Here is a 22533-nt window from a genome sequence, read left to right as displayed (position 1 = left end):
TTATCTTGGCTCAGATACTTAAGGTGTGAATAAAAGGTTTCCAGTTTCCAGGCAACAGTTTGGAGGAAGACATTTTTCTTAGTTTAGGTGGGTCATGCTTGAAAACAATCACATAAACTGTTATACCAGGATTTGCTGTTTGTTTACCGCTCATAAGACGAGTCACTGCTTTGAGTAACCTGGAGTGAACCACACAGGAACCGTAAGTACAACAACAGCTTACAAAGATAGCGACGCCTCATAACACACTTAACACCACAGCGAATCACCTTCACCTGCCAGAGTTGCCGTCTAAGTGTCTTCCACATAACAAGCTGCAAATTGTCATCCTCATTATCATCATCATCATCATCATCTTTTGTCTGAACTCTCCGACACTGCTTCTGTTCTCTTCAGCCGCCGTTTGATGGAGAAGACGAGGACGAGCTCTTCCAGTCTATCATGGAGCACAACGTGTCCTACCCCAAGTCCATGTCTAAAGAAGCTGTGTCCATCTGCAAAGGAGTAAGTACTGTGTAAAAGGCCAAAGGACTTCAGATAAAAGGCTCCTGCTTCTTTGCTAAATCTGTTTATTTGTTAAGAGAACTCCTTGAGCAGAAGGCTTGAGATTCAATTAGTACCAGATCCACAGTAAAAAGGTTTAGCCAGGTAGAGCCACAGAAAACTCTGGCTTTAAGCTCGACACAGCTCGTTAAGTCATTAATCTCACTTCACAGGACACCGCTCTGCTACTGGTAGCTGAACCTCCAGGGTATAATGATATAGGATATAACAGAAAGCCGGTTTCAGTAGCTGTCGTGTGCAAGAGTCGGGTATGATTTAATGAAAAAATATTATGTTATATTTATCAAAGCTCAAATCATGAAACAAAGAATCCTGTCTGATCTGTTCGACACAAAAGCTTTTAACCCCTTAAGCTCAAACGTTGCTCTCAGAGAGAGTCCACTGCTCTACCCTGGAGCAGCTGCTATACAGTAATTACTTGTTTGCTGCCATTGTAGACATATTTACTGGACACTTATAGTTATCGTAGTTAGTGTATAGTATTATTATTTTATCCACTTTAAGTTGGTGTTACGTGCTGCTGAGAACCCAAACACTGAACATCAGAGGCATGTCAGACATGAGTGATCAAACTAGAAAACAGAAATTGGACCTCCTTTTCTGAGCTGCCTTATTTCTTCATGTCATAGATTCATCAAGATCCTGGAAACATTCCTCACAGATTTTGGTCCATATTGACATGATAGCATTGCACAGTTATTGCAGCTTTAACTCACTAACCACTTCATTAACTGCTCATTAACAGAAATATCTAATCAGCAATAACATGGCATTAACTCAGTGCATTTCGAAATGTAGATTTACAGAGAAAAAGAGAAAATATCCTGTGAGCAATGACTGAAGTAATCATTCGTTAGACTCAAGCTACTTCAAAAGCTGCAGAAAAACATCTCTGAATGTGCAACGTGTTGAAACTTGTAGCAGACGACTACATCGTGTTCCACTCCTGTCAACAAAAAATATGAAGGGTACAGTTTGTTACTGTTACTTGGTCCGAGTCTCAGTTTCTGCTGCACTATTCTGATAGTAGGCTCAGAGTTTGATATAAACAACAAGAAAGCCTTGATTCAGCCTGCTGGTGGTGATATAGCGGTGAGGGGGATATTTTTCATAGTACACTCTTTCACCTTAGTTTCAGCTGAGCATCTTTTAAACGCCACACCTGAGTACTACCTGAAAATTATTCCTGACCACGACCGCTTCCACCAGCGTGGTGGTGCCATGTCACAAAGCTCAAATAATCTTGAACATGACAATATATGCAATGTACTGAAATGACCCCCACAGTCACCAGATCTCAATCCAGTAGAGCATCTTTGGGATGTGGTGAAACGGTAGATTCTCATCAGGCATGTGCAGCCGACAAATCTGCAGCAACTGGGTGATACCATCATGTCAACACGAAAGTGTTTCCAACACCTTTTTGAATCTATGCGACAAAGAATTAAAGCAAAAGGGGATCCAATATGGTACAAGCATGTTGTAGCTAAAAAAAATATTGCTTTAGATGCTCTTCCTCATGGGATCTCCAGTCAGTTTTTTATTGCACTTTGATAAAAGTGCAATAAAAAACTGTAGAGACAGAACACTGCAACAGCAAATGTGTCCCATGTTTTTCATTACACCCTCCACGCCTGGAAAATGACTCCCAGTTTGGACCAGTTTGGACCAGACACACACCATTACACCAAACAAGCAACTTTAAGCTACTTTTAAGCTTTTTTGCATTTTCTTAAATCCGTGACTGGAAGCAATCCGACTTGTGTACGCTGTGCACGATTGCCTAGCAACACGGCCCACAGTGATGTAAATACATTATAAATATTACCAGTCATTTTTAAGGATCCTTTTTAAGAATATGCTGCTTCACTGTAGCAGGAAATAATTTTTCACACTAACATTTATGTGGAAAAATGCACCAAATCACTGATTTCCATGGCTTTCAACACTAACCCTTTATTTAGTGACCACCTGGGGTTTTTTCTCACACCTGGGGACTTTGACATCATCACAGTCAAGTCGGCATCAAGGTCGTCATTATTATGATTGTTTACCAACATGGAAATGAGTTTTCACAGCAAATTTAGAAACCGGAGACAATTCTATTAAGATTCAAGCACGGTCTGATTGAGTTTTTAATAACACACCCGCCTTCATTTATTATGATATTACATCCTGTGGCTGCGTCCCGCCACTATAAATATCATTCATCGTCTCAGAGCCGCTGACGAGAGAGACTATCCTGACCCCTCTTATTGTTTTCTTCACATTTCATTTGCAACAAATGATTCACAGTTGAAATTAAAAGCGGCTGTTGATTCAGAAAAAAAAGCAGCGATGAAAAGGTGGCGTGATTGCTTGTAACTATATATAAGCTGGTTGAGTGTCAGTCTGGCTCTGCATAATGTTGCCGATGGAAGCAAGGATTCAAAAAATAAAAAAGTGTAGTTGCCATTTCTATATTTACGTTTTTAAGATCCTTTCACAGTCCTCCTGCTTTCCTATTTTTACCTTCTTCCCCTCAAGCTGCCTCCATCTCTTCTTTTTCTTCCTCCGTTTGTCACCAGCTGATGACCAAGCACCCCTCAAAGCGTCTCGGCTGTGGCCCGGAGGGTGAGAGAGACATCAGAGAGCAGGCCTTCTTCAGACGCATCGACTGGGAGCGCCTGGCCAACAGAGAGATCCAGCCACCGTTTAAACCCAAAGTGGTGAGTGAAGGCTGAGTGTGCTTCCAACATGAAAGAACAACACTGAAGCTGTGCTGTGCAAAAGTCTTAAGCCACCCCTCATCTCTTTATATTTTACTAGGAAAATTGGAAATAGTTGCAACTAATAAAATATACAAACATGCATGAAAATCCAGTATATAAGGCTAAGAAAGAATTTGTGTAATTCTAACGACCTTGAAAGTCAACATTTGGTTTGACCACCTTTATTCTTAAACATAGTCCGAACTCTCTCTCAGCTTTCTTGTCATTCCGTTCATTAGTCTTCAGGAATAGTTCTCGAGGCTTCTTGAAAGACATTCAAAGCTTTTCTTTGAATGTTGGCTGCCTTTTGTTCTGTTCTCTGTCAAGATGATCCCATACTTCTTCTGCTTCTCAGATTTGTATTGCATAGTTCATCAAAATCTCAAGATACTTCTCTGCATTCATAATTCGAACAATTTTGACAAAATTCCCAACATCGCTGGCTGAAATGCAGCCACTCCATCCTGACCTCCTCCATGCATATTGGTGATGATTTGAACCAAAAGTTTGGAAAAGTAAGCCTGGATGCTACTGATTTACATTTAAAATGAATTATCTGCCAAGTTGTCTGTAATGTGTAAACAAAACACTTAAATCATTTATAGGTCAAAGTTAAATGGATTAAAAAATTAAAAATATTCCCCTGAAAATGGTCGGGTACAAGGACATCACTGAAAATGAGCGAAAAAGCCCAGAAATACAACCTGCACTGTCAGTTTGCTTAATCCTTCCTATAATATTTGGCACTAATGCGTTAATATATTTTTGTTTTATTCTGGAAATTTCCCAGATAATTACTTATTATGTGATTTTATGTGTTAGCAGAATTTTATGAATTCAACACAGACTTGGAGGTGAATTAGTTTGTTTGTTGCTTTTTTTAATACGTATATTTTTTTGTGCATTTAGTGACACGTTCTATCATTTCATCTTTGCCTCAGCTTCTTTTTATCAATACATGTCTCCAGCTGAGCTAAAAGGAAAAAATACCTTTTGTTGTATTTTTTTGCTTCTATGTTGCATTTCGTGAAATCTGTTCCTTCAGGTGAATATTTCCAGATGCAGAAAGATTTGATTGGTGTTTACATGGTCTAGTATAATATCACAAATGATCGTAAAGCAGCAGCGTTGAATTATTTATTGGGGGTTCTATTCACCTTTCGGCAAAAAAGCCCCACAAAAAAACAATAAATTCAAATAAATCATGCAGCGTGGGACGTAAACAATTCTAAAAAACACAAACATAAAAAACGAACACTCGTCTTTTGTTTGTATTCTCGTTCACCTCCAGCTGGTCTTGTGGTTTATATGCACTCTGAAGAACTGAAGGCTGCATCCCAGCTGCAGCCACCTGCCCCGCTGCCTGCTGCTGACACCTAAACGTCCTGCTGTCACCACAAACGCTCCATTCTCTGTTTGCGGACCCCCACGTGCTCCATCCCCTCGCTGCCTACAGCGCTTGAAGCAACACAACCGCTGCCACCAATGATTAAAAATAGCTCTCCAAGAGCAGAGTTTCCCTTCACTTCCACACAAAGGCCCTGATAGATGCCGGGTTGCACAGCGGATGTGTCTGCCTCTGCTCACACAAGGGGGAGGAAAACACTGCTAAAAGCAGATCCATCCATTCAGGGGGCTATGCGGTGTATCACAGTTGTGATCTCATACACTGTGTCATTAATTGGTCTGAAGGGACTGCCAAACAAAGCCTCCATCTGAGCCTTTATGGTTTGGCTTCTGTAATATTATAGAAGAAGCTGAAAATGCCTCACATGCTGATATGTCTCCTGAGGAAAATGCGTTGGGAACAGCAGGCGCTGAAATGCACTACAGGTTTGTTTTTGTTGTGGATTATTCATTCAGAGTGAATTTATCTCATTTTCCTGTAAGTGTCGTGACTGTGCACAACACACGGCTATAACCGTATATATATTCAGCAGCTTAGACACATGAAAGCCCCGAGCGGGGCCACAAACCGATGCTAATGACCTCCACTGTGGGTGCTTAGGGTTAGCTCCTAATCTAATTACAGCATCTGCCCGGCTACACATCAGGCTTTGACATTTTCCTGCACCCCTTCCCTGGGACTGTTGTGAAGCTTTCTAACGAAAGCGAGGAAGCGCCTTTCATCATGCCACTCCAATCCTGTTACTGTTAACTAGCTTTTTACTGCCCGGTGATCAAAAAGATAACTGACCCTTTTCTGCATCTGACATCCCTTTTTCTTTTTTTTTTTATCTCTTTCAGTGCGGCAAAGGAGCAGAAAACTTTGACAAGTTTTTCACGCGTACCCAACCCGTCCTCACCCCTCCGGACCAGCTGGTCATTGCCAACATCGACCAGGGCGAGTTCGCCGGCTTTTCCTACATCAACCCTCAGTTCCTACATCCATCCCTGCACAGCGTGGTATGAGGAGAGAGAGAACGGAGATTTTAAAGAAGGAAAAACACACAAAAAAAGCATGACTGTCACTGAATACAGGTTCCTTCCGGTCTCAACCAAACACCCCGCTGTCAACAGACTCGATTCATCCTCCGCAGTGCTCCGTCTACTAGCTATCAACACCCGCATCGAGAAATGACCGAGGAGAGAGGAGCAAAGTGTGAAAACCATATATGTACAATCTAAAGAGAATCGCTTTCCCAAACATCTCACAGTATGTTCTTTTATTCTAACTCTCTGCCTCTTTTTCCAGACCCGCAGCCTTTACCTTGTGAACAAATGTGTGTCAGTATCAGTTACTATCTCTTTAGGTATTTAATCAGTTTTCCCGCTCACCCCACCTCTCATGCTTCCCCCATGTCACCACACAAAGAGCTGCAATGCACAACAAATACGGAACCTATTTTTTCTGCTCTGTCCCGGCTTTATCTACTTCTGAACTGCTACATGTGTAAATTATATTTATATACTAAAAGAAACAAACAAAAAAAGAGGTAGTATACTGTTACATGAGTGCCAAAGTAGAAGTGGAATAACACATTTCTATTGCTGTCCTTGTAGTGTTTTTTCTCCAACCTTCCTCCTCTGGCCTTTTTTCCCAGTGAAAAAAAATAACCGAAACCCTTAAACAGGGGCTGTTTGTATCTGTTGTTTTGTAGCTCATGTAAAACTACAGTATACCTAACCTGACATGGAGAAGCTGAATCAAACTGTGCTACAGTTACAAACTGTCTAGGTTTTTTCAATGCAACAGATGTTGCCGACAGTGGCTATAGGGTCAGAAAAGTGTGGCTAAAAAGTCGCAGTGTTTTGAATGATAACGATGCTATTTTCCATATGCACAAAGCAAATCTCTGTTGCATGCTTATTTTCTGACTCTGTACGAGCAGTAGACTCTAGGATGCATTACACGTCTGGTATCATTGTAAAGTTTAGTATTACGATATAAACAGCGTTGATATATAACTGTCGTACGTTTTCTTCTAAAGAGAGGGTCCTAATTGGGAAAAACAAAAAAAGGGAGTTTGTCCCTGTTTTAATGTTCTGTTTAAAAGACAGCTTTTACGTTCAGAGCGACGTCTAACCCCTCTGTCGTGAGTCGACCGTGTTTTTGTTTTATTTATTCGTTTCTGGGGGGGTCTTTTATGTAAATATGTTTCGAAGCGACGAGCTACTTGCAGATTTTATACTACGAACTGAATGTGCTTTTATTACCGTAGACGGTTCGGACATTTCTATGTTTAGATTAGCCCTAAGAAGAGATATATAACATTTGACTGAATCTTTGGTAGCTTTGGTATCAGCAAACCTTGTTATATGTATTTCCACTACTTATCCATTGTTTTCTACTCAGTGTCATATAGAGAATATGCAGCACTTACTGTGCGTGGAACCGTTGAATGCCCTCTTGCCTTGGTCGTCTCAGGGCTGACTCCTTATGTAACTAAACCACGTTAATGCTAATGAGGATTTCAGAGCCCTTCCTGCGGGGCCGAAATACGTCCATTCTTTATATATATATCGTGTGTGCATGCGTGAGGCGAGGCCTGATTTAAGCATGAGAAAGACCCCTTGCATGAAATACAGAGATCCCTGGTGTGGAGCATGAAGTTTCCCACCTTACCGCGCAGAATTAGACAAACCCCCACCATCCCAGTCCAAGCAGCATCGTGCGCTTTCATGTCTCTTCCCAGTTTCGCTGTCATGTAGCTGGACCTGTTTGGCTAAAATGCTGAAATATAAGCAGACAAATGTGTGTAAATTGCTTCTAATGGCTTTTTGTTTACCGGTGCCAAACAGTCTTTTTTTGATTTCAGTCAGGTGCGTCAAGCAGTTTGTTTATTTCTGTATTTCTTTGGGGTTTTTTTGTTTTTTGTTTGTTTGTTTTTTAATTACCAATATGTACAAATTAAAACAGTGAATCTTCAAAATGAACTGCCAAATTAAGGAAGACTTTTTACCACAGCTTTTAAGCCCTGCAGCTGTCACATATATCAGGACCAAAATGAGATCTCTACGTTTAATCTGCGTGTTTACATGTCTCACATTGAGAATCTGAACTGAAAGAGGGATTTAAAGACAAAAACAACCCCTTAACAGAGATCATCATAAGTTGGGCTAGTCAGGGTGCAGAACCACTACAGGCTACAGTTAGAGCCACAGGGATGTTTGTATGTTTCCTTTCACTGCCCTTGCTTTTTGTTAACCTGATTCTTCTCGTTCCTCTGTTATTTGTGGTATGACGGATACTGTGCATAAATAAAGTATGAAAATGAAAATATTCCTCCGCTCTTTTTCATTGTGGACTTTTTCTTCTAACTCTGTATCGCAGCTCTTAGTGGTCACGTGTTAATCTGCGTTTACATCATGTCACATGTCAACGGCACACGCAGGCTTTCTCTTGCTTTGAAGGAGGGTAATTTGACCTACTGGATATCATTCATTTGTTTTCTTACCTTAGGTTTAGATTTTATGGTTTAAGTTCTCCTTTGCCAGAGTTAATAGCGGTGACACCACAGGCCTACACTCGGGCAGTGTGACTCACAGCTTAAGTTATTGCAGTAAATTTCCTGGTTCTCGCTTTTGCCTCATAGTATTTTTGTCTCACGCTGAAATGCCTAAAGCAGCAAGCGCATGAATGACATTATGCCGCATTGTTTTCACATTGCTGTGTGTTTTGTACACACTGCACATGACAGAAGCTGGATGGCACGGGCGTGTGGTTTAAAAGCTTTTACAAGCAAAACTTTACAGTCCTTGAGGTCGGTTAAGTACAACTTCAACACTGTTACTTGTGTTACTTTATGCTTTTTCTTTACCTTTTAACCTTTTTGTTCCACCAATCCCCATTTGACTTTATTTCACAATAAATAATGCATAAAAGAAAAGACAGCTTTTTGTTTTTTTATTTATTTCCTACCGATTTAATCATGTCACCGCCACCCTTATTAGGCTTGAGGAAAAGGAGATTAAATTACCAGTGATTGAATTATGCATGATGTACTGTATATGTTTATTTTGTTCCACTATCACAGTATACAAGAAAGACTCAGAGAGCGCAACTCCCCCCAAAGGGCAAGTGCTGTACTAAACCTTTTTATGTTTTATGTTTTTATTGCAACATGATCGAGGGTCAAATGCTTAGCCAACCAAGGTACTCATGTTCCCCAAGGCCTCGAATACTGTTGTGAAGTTTGAAGATGATCCATAAAAAACGATATCATAAAATCTGTGGTCACTAGACTGCTAACAAACGGGCAGAACAAAAAACTGAACCAACTAGTGCCACTGGCGCTTTTATTGGGTTCAACTGGACACCAGCCCATCATAGGGCAGCACGTTTAGACTTATAGACGTTGCAGTGCTCTGAAATAAAATGCCCTGTTGATGCCAGAGGTCAGCGGAGAACTGACAGTCTGATTTGAGCTGACAAGAAGCTAACAGTAACTCAGATAACCAGTTGTTAGAACCAAGGTATGCAGGAGAGCATCTCTGAACGCACAACGCGTCGAAACTTGAAGCGGAGGGAGTACAGCAGCTGAAGATAGCAACAAGTGCCACTCCTGTCAGCAAAGAACAGGAAACGGGGTGTATAATTCACATGGGCTCACCAGAACTGAACAATAGAAGACTGGAAAAATGGCGCCTGGTTTGATGAGTCTGGATTTCTGCTTGTCAAAGTCCGAAGCTAGGGTCAGAATTTAGAGTAAACAACATGAAATGTATTACATGTCATGTATCTATAGTTCAGCCTGCTTGTGAAATAACGTGGCGGATACTTTTTAGCACCAAATTTTTGGCACCAACTGAGTACTTTACTTTAAACTTTAAACACCGCAGCCTACCTGAGTACAGATGCGTCCGTTTATGACCACAGTGTACACATCCTCTGTGCAGCTGTTGAAGTGGCCAGAGAGTGTATGAATCACAGAGACCATTTTACAGCAGAACAAACGAGTTGTTCGAATAATGTGAGAATATAACCAGGGTAGTTTTTCCACCCCTGATTGGAGGTGTGTTTTCTTTAAGACGTGACCATAAATAGATAAAATGCTAGTTTATAATATACAACATGGATCTGTAAAAAATTTCATTACAGAACATAAACTACTCTATCCTTTTCTGATTGGAGCTGTCCTTGGTTCTGATAGAAACAGCGTGAGTTCGTGTAAAAGGACATCACACTGACTTAAATTTACTGATTCATCGCAGAGAGTTAATCAAAGCTTTAACCAGTTGGCTCATTAGCAGTGGAGTGGACTCGCTTTGATAGCAGGTCTCTCTCTCCACAACATCAACAATGCAACTCTCTCTCTCTCTCTCTCTCTCTCTCTGAAATCACGCGGTCCGTCTCAGTTTATCTCACGGACTGTGTCTGCAATGCGTTACCTCTCTACCCAAAGATTACACAGTTTTCCGAACGAATTCGTGACCGACTCGACGGAGCAACGCTGATCTTCCTCCGTAAGTCAGACCTTCAGCGGGCAAACTGCAGGAGTGAGGTTTTAATTCACAACTCTGGGTGCAATCTCTGCTCCGAGTGCAGGAAGAGCCAGACGGATCATAAACAGGTGCGTGTGATAAAGTCTCTCTCTCTCTTTTTAAATTAATCAGCAGCTTTAATCTAAAATGGTCAGCTATTTTTAATCCTTGATCAGTTACCTGCAATGATCTGTTTCATTTGAGTATTGAGTTGGAGTCTAATATTCCTACACAAGTCTATACACACAGTACTCCTTAGCTCACTATGTACCCATATCTTAGCTGTAGTACTTCATTGTGACAACATGTTTGGTTTTAATAGGAGTAACAATGAAACTGTGCTTATAACCTTCATGGTCAGAGTTCAATCTTGGATTAAGAAGAGACGTTTGAGGACGCTTAGTCTTGATTGTGGATGAAAGAGCTCCTTCATGTTTGATAAGTGAAGTGTGAATATTGTGCACTGACATGTTATGGAGCGATAATGCTAAAAGGAGTGTTTTTTCCATCCCTCTAAAGGAATTTAACCTGTGAAGTAATGACAGATTATAATAGTCATGTATAAATCCAGTATGTGTTTTTACATTATATTTGAACAATAATCTTTTCCTTTATTGCTATTTCAGAAAGATATAACTGCATATTTGAAGAATTCCAGTGTCCATTTATTGTTTACTCACCTTTTTGTTTGTTTGTTTGTTTGTTTGTTTGTTTGTTTTTTTAAAATGTGAACATTTGCACAAATATCTTGAATTCTATTTCTACTTAAAATAATGCTGATTGGAGGTGTACTGGTGGTCTCTGTGTTTTCAATACTGACCGTGACTTGTCTGACTTGTGATATATGAATATTGGCTGTTTCAGAGTAAATGAGGTGACCTTGTTGGGGGATGATTTAGATGATATGGAGGGTGTTTCTACTGATGAAATGTGATCTCTTAAAGAACAGCCACTGGCTTTTTTAGCAGCTTAATCTCTAGTTGCTCAAGGAGCAATAAAAATAAGTCTTTATGCTGATTAATGTGCTTGTAGAGGGAAAATATTCCTATTTATGCAAAACTATTTCATAAATATGCTATGAATTAGCTACTATTTAGCCCCCTTTAATATCTGTCCTCTACTTGATCCTTCCCCCTTATCACCACCTGGAGATTATTCACATGGGGTTCCCAAATGGGAGGTAAATCATCACCTTGTCTCTTCAGATGATGTCTCATTATGTTATCAGTCGGCCAGATCCCAGTGCTGGCTTGCACTGTTGGATTCATGGCCGTAAAATGTCAGAAGCTCGTCTTGGATTTCAGATAAAGTGACCGTTTGTATTCATAGTAGCAGACTGCGACACATTTAATGTACCTCTGCCTGGAGGCTCAAACAGGTTTTATTGAATCACACTTCATTTTCCTTTTTGTGGGAGGTTGGACAGTTAATTCTCGTGACTGAATTAGTATTTTCTGTGATAATGAAACTTGGAGTCAAATGTAAAAAGAAAAAAAAATCCTACAATGTTTTTTCCACTCGTTCTCTCTTTTGATTTCTCTCTGAAAGTGTCACAGCGACACACCTCAAGCACCATCACAGTTTCATCACATATGCAAAGATTTTAGAGGTTATGGTGGTGTTTTATGAATCTGAACATTGCTCTTTAATGGAATGAATTGAGACTGGGAAAGGTGCCAGACTGATGAAATATAAACATTAACTCCGTCATGAACCGTGTACTCTTTATTTAAGGAAGCTTGTTTCTGCCATTAAAATAACTCAAAATTTGAAGCAATGAGTCCCACAATACTGACTCTCTCAAAATTTCAGTTTACTTCTGAGTAATTTGAAATTTCATGATATCTAACTCAACTCAACTCCAGATTTTGTGATATTAGCCTGAAATTTTTACTCATAAACAGCAAAAATAATAAACAAATACATAGATAAACAAATAATCAGTGGCGGGGACAAGTTTATATATATATTATATATACACTAATGATATACAAACTACTTAATTCACTTTGGATGGTGCTTTATCCATATGACCCAGTAACTATTAGCTCCGTTATGATTTACAAAAATACAACCAGCACATCCTGAAGTGTGCAGTTAGCTTAGCTTAGCACAAATATTGGGAAACAAAAAGATGAATAACTAGCTTGTTTCCATCCAGGTGTGAAGCATATAGTAATCACAAAGCGCTGTTAAACAAAATAAGTAAAAACTAGGAATATTCACAATGAACAATGAAAAGAAAATTAAAACACAGCTGCTAGCAACACGAAACCATGTTAAAAACATGCTAAACTCAGACAGTAAAACAATAATACCAAAGGAAACTCAACAAATCCACAAAGTTAGCTAAACATAGCTGGCATTGTAGACTGCTTCAAAGTCCTGATGTTACAGACTGAGAGACTGTGTCCTCCCCCCAGTCTTCAGTTTTATACTAGCTTCAGCTAAATGCAGCTAGCTGCAAACAAGGCAGTGAGCAGCAGTCTGTTTATCAAGAAGTTGAGATAAATAGTCTGGAACTAGCTAATTTTCATAAACAGATACATGAATTACAAAATAGTGGAAGGCAGATTTTGTTCCTTGTAGCCAGTCACAGGAGCTGATTTCCCAGTTTCTTTATGCTAAGCTAACTAGGTTCATGCTAATAATAGTATTTTCAGCCTTTAACCCTGTAAGAGTTTTTGAGACCTCTACATTATTAAAAAAAAAACCCAAACAAACAAAAACAAAACCCACAAAAAGAACCCTAAATAAATTGCACAATATATATGTTTTAAGCAATAGATTGCAAAAGAAAATAAAAATGCTGGTTAAAATATAACTCACATTAAAACTCATATATGCAAATTAATAATTATAATTAATGACTACTTGTTTTTATTTGTCAGAAGGTTCAATAAACAGAATTTTTTGGAAATTATTTTGTGGTTCAGGCTTTTTAGGGTTTTTTTTGTCACAATTGTGTAAATAACATTTTGAATTTTGCTAAAAATAAATAAAAATTCACGTTTTATATGTCACCGGATCTTTTTTTTAACTTTTGTTTGGTCGTATTTTTTAGAGGTTATAGTTTGTTTTTTTCTTAGTGTTTTTTTTCTCAATGTTTTTTTTTTTTTTAATTTTAAGCATCTTTTTTGGTGGCTTCTGTTTCCAGCTTCTTTTAAAGTGCCACATCCATCTCCCTTTTTCTCCTCCAGCTTGCTGCTTGGATTATTCTGTATTTTACACCGGCTGCTGGAGCTCACCCTGCTGTGGCCATGAGTGCGTGCAGCAGGAAGGCCTTGACTTTGCTGAGCAGTGTCTTTGCAATCAGTGGCCTGGGGCTGCTGGGAGTGGCAGTGAGCACCGACTACTGGCTCTACCTGGAGGAGGGAGTCATTATGCCTCTGAACCAGAGCACTGACATCAAGACCTCGTTGCACTCTGGCCTCTGGAGAGTCTGCTTTCTGGCTGGTTAGTGACTAGATTTTAAAAATAAAGGAAATATGTGGGTACGACTATCTCTGTGCTCCTGAAATCTGTCAGTTAGTCATGGATGAATCAAAAGTGTAGAACAGATAACGCCACTGGATTTTACACTCTCACATTCAAGATCTTCATCATCTCTACAGTAAAGGTGGCGACAGCAGCAAGCTGTCACAGTGATGTATCATCATGTAAACCACCAGCATTCATATTCACACACATTCACAATTACTTCATCACTGTGTGTGTGAGTGGAAAAGAGAGCTTGTGAGTAAGTGTCGAGTACAAGTAGAAGTGAGAAAAAGAGCAATGAGGAGGCAGAGGATGAGTCCTCGTGTCTGTGTGACGTTGTCCTGCACAACGTCATGCCTGTGTAGCATTTTAGAGCATTATCAAGCTAAAAAAGGCAATTAGGGAATATCACTGCAGTGAAGTAGTGGATATGTTCTACTTTTACGTGACTATCAAGGTCAGAGCTGCAGTGTACTGTGTGTTCTGCACTGTGATCAATTTTCAGCAGGTTATGCTACTGTCGCTCCTCTTTGGGAATCAGAACATGCAAAAACTGACAATTTTGGACAAAGTCACTCCAATCTTGACACTACTGAAGGTTTGAATCTTGTTATCTTGTTACAGCTGTCACTGTAACAAGATAACAAGATAGCCATGTTGTTCAAAAACATCAGATAATCTTTTGTACCATCAGCTGTAGCTGTCCAACCTTCTCGTGTCCTCTTTTGGTCCCTCTCTATGTTAGTAACACTGCTTTTACTCTTCGTGACAGACGTGAAATTATAAAACAGGGTTACATAATGTGTAAAAGTACCCTAACCTCTGCTGATGCAGTACCTACAGCATTCCAGGTCTCCTCTGACATTAACATCAGCACAAAAGCTGTGCGCCGGGAGCTTCACAGCATGGGTTTCCATGGCTGAGCAGCTTCTGTATTTGGGATGGCTCAGTACTTTTGTCCATATATTTTGTCTAGAATCATCTGGGCTAGTTTGTGTATTCACAGCATTTTGTAAATGTCCGTATTACCCTAAGTGAGTCCCAAGACTCCACAGTGAGAAGGTCTAAGTGAGTACAGTGGAAAATAAGTAGCACAATAAGACAAAACAACACATTCCCACATACTGACACTCGGTCATCACAGGAACGACCAGAGGAACTAGTCCCTGTCTCAAAACTATCTTTGGTTACAATGGATAAGTGTCCCACGACCAAGCTTCGACTCTATTATTTTAAAGCTTGTTTTCATTTAAATGGTCACATTCACATAAAGAAAGCATGCACAGAATCACCAAACAAATCTGCTCAAAAACAAACAAAAAATATTTCACAAGTTTGACAACTTTGCCCCAAAATGTGTTTTAAAAAGGTTTTTTCCCCTTGTGAGGTAGACTTCTACTACCAAACGTCATTCAGCAAAAATAATGAGTAGATATCCCTGCCACCACATCTAAAACTGTTGTGAGCCTGTGTCAGTATGTGTCATATGATTGTCACTAAGTCAGTTATGTGGGGCAGGAATTCTCCCACAGATTTCTATTTAGGACTCTTTGGCTGCCATGTGTCTCTCAAAATGCCTCTGCCCACATGCTGACCTCTTCTCTGCCTGTTTCAGTCTTTTGCTCTGTTCTCACTGATTGTTAAACCTTCTTTAAGCTCCACTTTAATTCTAGTCATTTAAATAACTGACTTTTAATCCTCAAAGAGTTCTGCACATCTGTTTGTCCGATGTTTGCGAGGGTAAATTCGAATGAGTCTCACTCTCACTTCTGTCTCGTTCCTTTGCAGGTGATGAGTCAGGTCGCTGCTTCACCATCGAGTACATCATGCCAATGAATGTCCAGCTGACGTCAGAGTCCACAGTGAACGTGCTCAGTAAGTACCAGCAGGAGACACCGCCTCCAGCTGCAGCTTTAGGCAAAAAAAAAAGTAATCACAACTAGCACTTGTTCATATTAAAGGCTAGGGGCATTTTTCAGTCTGAGAACTTGTTTTCCAATAAGCTCGTGTTCAGAAGTCTGAATGCAGTGAGACCACATACGTCTGACTCATCTGAACCCTCGCGTCACTGCCTGCTCCTCCCTGGAATACTTATTGCCTCTTCACAGACAGTCCTTCAGTAAAACTCAATGTCAAAACTTAACTGAAGGATAAATCACTCCAGTTAGTCGATATAATGAGCTCCAGTGCAGCGCTCCATTTGGGGGAATTTTATTCTAGTTTTTTTATTTCAAGACTCATTGTTCTCCATTGTTCTCTTCTGTGGTTCTCTAGTTTGAATGTAAAACTATTTTCTATCAAAGACGACAAATTAAAAAAACTGCTGTATAATTAAAATAGATCAAAACAGGCCCTAATTTCCCTTTGTGATATTAAGATAATCTAAATGTAATTTTTTCCAATTTCCACATTAAAAGACTTTTATTCTGCTTTTTTTCTTATTTATAAGTATTTAGTATTTTTTTTCATATCTCAGCTTCTTTGGCTCGATCATTTGTTTAGTGTTTTTGTGGTTAAACAGCAGGTTCCTTCATCTGCTCTTTATCCTCCTCTTCAGAGATGATCCGTTCAGCCACTCCGTTCCCTCTGGTCAGCCTCTTCTTCATGTTCATCGGTTTTGTCCTCAACAACATCGGCCACGTCCGCCCTCACCGCACCATCCTGGCATTTGTCTCTGGAATCTTCTTTATCCTCTCAGGTAAGGCAACTCCTCCTTTCTCTGGATCATCTCCTGTCGTGTCTCCCTTTTACTTTTTTTAACATCCAGTTTCTCCGTCTCTCAGGTCTGGCTTTGGTGGTGGGCCTGGTGCTGTACATTTCCAGTATAAATGATGAAATGCTGAACAGGACGAAGAGCAGTGAGGCCTATTTTTCCTATAAGTACGGCTGGTCCTTTGCCTTTGCTGCCCTCTCCTTCCTGCTCACTGAGGTGAGAAGCTGAACATAAAAAAAGAAATGACTTTTACTGCTGTTTGGCACGGCTGTGGATGCAGCATCCGTCAGTTCACACGCTAAAAAACATTCAAGAAGAAACATGTTTATATGTTCACATGAATAAATCTAGATAACATAAAAACACTGAGCTCTCATTGCCGCTGTGCACTTGTTGGCATGTGTGGTAGTAACAGGAAGGTAAATAGGAAGGATTTTATTTTGAAATCTCCTCCTTAAAATGACTGTGCTCATAGAATTGAGTGTTTACTGCCCTCCAGGGTTCACATTGAGGAAATACAGGATTACCTCAGGTAAACAGTTATTATGATATTATTATTAACATGCATGAATACAGATGTTTACAGTATTCATATACTAGTTATTCTAATAGACTATTGAATTGATAAAAATGTAAACTTTCAGTTATCCTGTATTCATTACTTATGTTTTTGCGTTTGCGTGTCATTCTGTCTGTAAACACAATGGCTCTAAAGTTTTAAATGAATTCGTAGAGATGTAGATTGACTGATTTATTGGTCAAAAATTGACAAAAAGCCTTGTAACTTAAGTGTGGAATATGTTGTCAACATATAGAAAGTACCATTTAAAGATTTCAAATATCACGTTACATTTGACCTCTGACCTCTCCTTCAATGTCAATCAATTGATCTGAAGGTCAAAGTAATGAAAATGCTTTATAGAGCTTATTAAGGAGACAACAGGTTTTCAGACTGATGACAACATGTTAGCATTTTTGAGTACATGTTGTGTTATGTACATTACATTAATGTGTTACAAATGTTTAAATACGTTCAACAAGTCAACAATTTGAATACATGAACAATTTTATAATTGTTGGGTTTTTCATTTTTTGTGTTTGTATTAAAAAAGCACTACTCAAAATTGTGTCAAGTATATTAAAATAGGTTTCAGAAGGGAAAATAACAGCTTCTTAAACAAACTGAATATATACAAAATACAATGGTATTCCCTTCAAAGGAAAAGCTGCCCAGAGAGTGAGCTGCCTTGTTGGAGGTTTGGTTTCACTCTTGTTTTTGTTTGTTTAGTTTCTTTTTCGTGTTTATAGCTCATGAGCTCATCAGAGGTGAATCACAAATCATTCAAATATTTAATTTCCAGTTTGAGTGAATTTCTGTTCAAACAGTGTAAATATCATCTGATGATCAGCACCCTCACCAAGGTCACTGCTGAAAAGGCTGGCTGTTTGCAGAGCGCTGTATCGAAGCGTGGTAATGCAAAGTCAACTGATTCGACACAAAATTCAAGGTGTTTGAAGTCCACTGTGAACTTTCTGCAGTCGGAGATGATTTGGGGTGTCGTGTAATCTGCTGGTCCGAAGTCCGAAGTCAATGCGGCCTTCTACCAGGAAGTTTTACTGCGCTTCATGCTTCCATCTCCTGACAAGCTTTCAGGAGATGCCAATTTCCTTTTCCACCTGCTCACAGTGCCAAAACTACTACCAAATGATTTGCTGACCATATTATTACTGCGCTTGATTGGCCAGCCAGCTCACCTGACCTGAACCCCACAGAGCATCTCTCAAGAGGAAGATGAGAAATACCCGACCCCAAAATACAGACAAGCTGAGAGCTGCTATCAAAGAAACCTGGGCTCCAATAACACCTTAGCATAGCCATCAGACACCTCCACCTCCATGGCACGATGCACTGATGCAGTAATTCATGATCCCAACCAAGTACTGAGTGTATAAATGGACATACTTCTCTCTGCCTTCTAATAATTTCAGATTGCTAATTACTGAATGTCTTAAGCTATAAGCCATAATGATCATATTGTTATTTATGAATAAACTGACTCTTCCTCACTGCAGAGCGCCGGCGTCATGTCAGTCTACCTGTTCATGAAGCGCTACGCAGCAGAGGAGCTCTACCAGCCCCGCCATCCCAGCTTCTACCGTCCTCGCCTCAGCAACTGCTCCGACCACTCTGGTCAGTTCCTCCACCCGGAGGCCTGGTCACGTGGACGGAGCCCCTCAGACATCTCGAGTGAAGCTTCCCTTCAGATGAGTACCAGCTACCCTGCTCTCCTCAAATGTCCTGACTATGATCAGGTGTCCTCTTCGCCCTGCTGAAGGGCGGTTAGTAACCTACCAGTTACTAAAGAGTCACCGAGGCATTGACAAAAGGCCAGAGTTTAAGATACAAGGTTGATATTTAACTGTGAGTTTGCACCATTATGACCGTGGTCAAGTGATTTGGAAACCAGTTATTTTCAGCAAGTTGTTGTTTGTTTTTACGTTTTTTTTATCAGGTCAGAAAAGATTTTGGGGAGTTTGTTGTTGTAGCAGACACGACTGCAAAATCTACAGATTTTAGAAGAAACAATACATGGTCATTGTGCCACTGCTTCTGCAAAGATCTCAAAAACATTTAAATATTTTTTTTAATTTTCATGTTCAGAAGGTCAAGTATAGATTACTTTGAACTGTATTTTTTACTGTACCTGTGCTTTTTACTTTCCAGTGCCTCACAGCTGTTTCTTTGCTTCCTTTTGTGATTTAAATGAGTGTGTCATGTTTTAGGACCTTCTATATGTGCTAGTATAGATCACATCAGTGCAATAACAATAATATCATAAGGCACAATAATATCTGTGGTTGATGTTTCATTGGATGTGCAGTTTCAAAAGCACACATTTCGCTCAGAAGTTGCTCATGATCACAATCAGCAATACCTCTGCAATCAGAGCCAAACGTAAAAAAGAGTAGAATGTAAAATGTGTCCGGTCGTTTGCAGTTTGTATTTCTACAGAGTTTCATTTACCTCACATTTGTGTTAAACTATGAGCATGTTATTGGTTACTGTTTGCTGCAAAAAACACTTGGCTGCCTTTATTTTCCCTTAAAACTGTTCGAAAACAAGCCAGTAAAACTGCCTACCCACCTACTACACGTGAGGCTCCATCTCACAAAACCCTACAGACAAACGCTGTTGTGCAGTTGAAGGGCAGTTCATTCAGATGTGGTTCTAATTTTCAGTGATGTTGTCATTTGACACCTTCAAAGGCAGCAGGAAAACCGGATTGTCATCAAACTAAAGGCAACATACTCAAGACGTTATGTTGAAATGCCTTTGACTCTTTATTTAGCTATACATTGACCCAGAATCTAACATGAAATCATAGATACTTGTTTTATATACACTGGTTTTTGTTTATATTTTTATATATATATATATATATATATAATATGTCCAGATTACATGAATTCATGATGTTGTTCCTGGTGGAGCTGCTAGAGATCTTTGTTAAAAGGGCGTTGCATCTGTAAAATATTTTTTTTTTTTTTAGCACTTTACATTTTACCGCTGTGATTCCATATTTATCCACTGGGAGGCAGTGTTTGTCCTTTTCTTTCCTCAGCTCATTTTTTTTTTTTTTATCAGTGTGCAAATCTGCAAAAACAAAACCTGAAGTAACCTTTGTTATTTATGCACACTTCAAATCCGAAATACAAACCCTGACTACCTAAGCTTACGCAGTGACTAACTGAGTCAGTCTTTGTCATTTACAGTACTGTGCAAAAGTCTTGAGCCATCCCTGAATTCTTTAAAAATAGTTTGCTTCTAATCTTCTGAACGTCTTTCAGCATTTTCTTTGGACGTCGGCTGCTTTTTCACTCATTGTCAGTTCATTTCCTGATCGTTTCCTGATGATTTAATTTTGTTAAGTCGCTTAACTCTGACCGATCAATCGTTCCAGCATAAAAAAGGCACCTAACTCAACGGATGACCTTGAGTTAGGGGCACTTTATTACTAACAGCCTGTAATAAAAACACACACTTTATCCATTTCTCTAGTGAATGCAGTTATGCACCAGTGACTTCCAAAATGACTGTTAGCTGGAAACGGGGCATATTTCATTAACAGTATCTGAACGGCATGTTCTATGAAATAGGAAATCAAAATTGGTCCCAGTGGATGGATGACTGTCAAGAAGCCATTCTTAAGGAAGGGAAACAGGGTTTTCTCCCTGAGGTACGAAATTAGAGTAACATTATTGAAGCAGTGTGGGATCATCTTGATGGAGGACAAAACAAGAACCATCCAACATCCAAAGAAGAGCTTTGAATGTCCTGCAAGAAGCCTGGAGAACTATTCCTGAAGACTACTTATAGAAATGACAAGAAAGTTTGCGTAACAGACTTCAGGTTGGTTGGAAAATAAAGGTCGTTGTACCAAGTATTAACTTTTAGGCTTGTTAGAATTGTACACAATCTGTCTTTGCCTTATAGACTGTATTTACACGTGTGATGGTGCATGTTTCAATAAATCACTGCACCTATTTCACATTTTCCTTACAAAATATAGAGAAATGAGGGGCAGCTCAAGCCTGCTGCACAGTACTGTAACTGTGATGTCTCGCTCTGCTTTTCTAATAAACTGTGTTAAACCAAGTGTGTCCATCATTATGCTACCTGCTCAAATACAAGTTATAGCCACAGTTTTCCAAACCTGTCTTATAGTACAAAAGCACAATAACAACAATATAGCATTAACTATTTTTGACTGTCCGATTACTTTTGAGACTGTGAAAATAGGGAACTGTGTATAAAATGGACTGTAATTCCCAACCAGTTAATGCTCCACAAACACACAGTATTGCTTATGTGATTTAAGTATCACAGACATTTTTAGCATTAGCTCTAATTTCCATTAAGTCGTTTTTAGTATAATAACATTACGCTGCAATGAATGGAGTCACAAGCTGCACACTTTGTGTAGAATTTTTTTTTCCCCATGGATGATAATCAGCTGAGCACTGGGCCCATAATACTTTAATATACTATTTTAGTGACCTATTTATTAGGTACACAATCATTTATTAAGTATATACAGACTGTTTTTGAACTGGACTGTTTGTTTTGCACATTAACACAATTTGCACACACAATTTTATCTCCATAAAACATACCCGCATACAAAGTTGTCATTGTTACAGGCACTAGAAGTACACAGGTGGGTCAAATTTGATTATGAAAGCTCCAAAATGCAGGAATAAAAGCTATCGACTTAAATGATGAGATGTGCTGTTACATAAGGAGAGCTGTACAGGGCCATAGAAATACATCAACCCAGCAGCAGGACCAGCATCTGCTCTGCTAGAGTCCTATAAGATTATCAGTGGGCTACTGAGGGGCATCTTTCTGATTAAACTATCAGAATCAGACTCCATGAGGGTGGCATGGGGGCCTGCTATACTTCAGTGGGACTTGTGCTCGCAGCTTGACAGGCAGCACACCAGAACAGACACATCTGCCACTGATGGTCCACTCGTTTCATAAATTCAGTGGCAAGAGTGTGCAGGCATTTCCTGGATAAAGGAGGTACTAATACCTCAGGAACCTCTGGGATGATATGTATCAGGGTATCCAAGGCGACCAAATAGAGCTAAAGCTCATCAATGCTCTCATCCAGGACTGGGAGGACGTCCTTACAGGACAACATGTTCAAACTTTGTCTAATCCTACCAGTTGTCACAAGAACACTAGCAAAAAGCAAAATTGGAAAATAATCAGTCAGGAGGGATAAGAAGAGAGTAATGATCTGTGACCACCACCTGTGAAACCTTTCCCTAGAGCTGAACACATCTGTATCCCAGAAGTTTATCTGGCTTTGTCTTACCGTGCTGACTAAATATTCCCTTATTTTATTTATTTGTCTTATGAATCTACTAAAGCTGTTATTATTTAATAGGGATGTTTTCCTTAGGTTTATTATGTAATGAGCCACTTATATTCACATCATTGACAAAAATGGTGTGTACAAAATAAGAGAAACCCAGTGAGCACTGTAATAATCATAAACACTGAATCTACTGCAAGAAAGCTGTCGTTTTATT

The 22533-nt window shown here is 39.5% G+C and overlaps 2 protein-coding genes across 3 annotated transcripts in view; both read left to right on the top strand.

Moving 5' to 3' along the window:
• Nucleotides 1-8037, top strand: part of prkcab (protein kinase C, alpha, b) — a 121117-nt gene extending 113080 nt beyond the window's left edge. For both annotated transcript variants that reach the window (XM_084926049.1, XM_084926048.1), the window contains 3 exons: nucleotides 397-504; nucleotides 3132-3272; nucleotides 5562-8037. In XM_084926049.1, the coding sequence (XP_084782175.1) occupies nucleotides 397-504; nucleotides 3132-3272; nucleotides 5562-5726 (414 nt within the window). In that variant the 3' untranslated portion in view covers nucleotides 5727-8037. The remainder of the gene's footprint in view (nucleotides 1-396; nucleotides 505-3131; nucleotides 3273-5561) is intronic.
• A 2196-nt stretch (nucleotides 8038-10233) lies between these two features.
• Nucleotides 10234-21088, top strand: cacng5b (calcium channel, voltage-dependent, gamma subunit 5b). Its single transcript, XM_084926036.1, has 6 exons — nucleotides 10234-10327; nucleotides 13439-13694; nucleotides 15507-15593; nucleotides 16276-16416; nucleotides 16502-16647; nucleotides 18505-21088. Exons 2-6 carry the CDS (start codon nucleotides 13499-13501, stop codon nucleotides 18763-18765), a joined length of 831 nt encoding a protein of 276 aa, XP_084782162.1. The 5' UTR covers nucleotides 10234-10327; nucleotides 13439-13498; the 3' UTR covers nucleotides 18766-21088.
• Nucleotides 21089-22533: the final 1445 nt, after the last annotated feature.

The sequence above is a fragment of the Perissodus microlepis genome, chromosome 4 (genome assembly GCF_051167445.1).
Source record: "Perissodus microlepis isolate ML-2025 ecotype Zambia chromosome 4, ASM5116744v1, whole genome shotgun sequence".
NCBI classification, from domain to species: domain Eukaryota; kingdom Metazoa; phylum Chordata; class Actinopteri; order Cichliformes; family Cichlidae; genus Perissodus; species Perissodus microlepis.
Note: the sequence above shows the minus strand (reverse complement) of the source record. Positions and strands in the feature narration are given on the sequence as shown.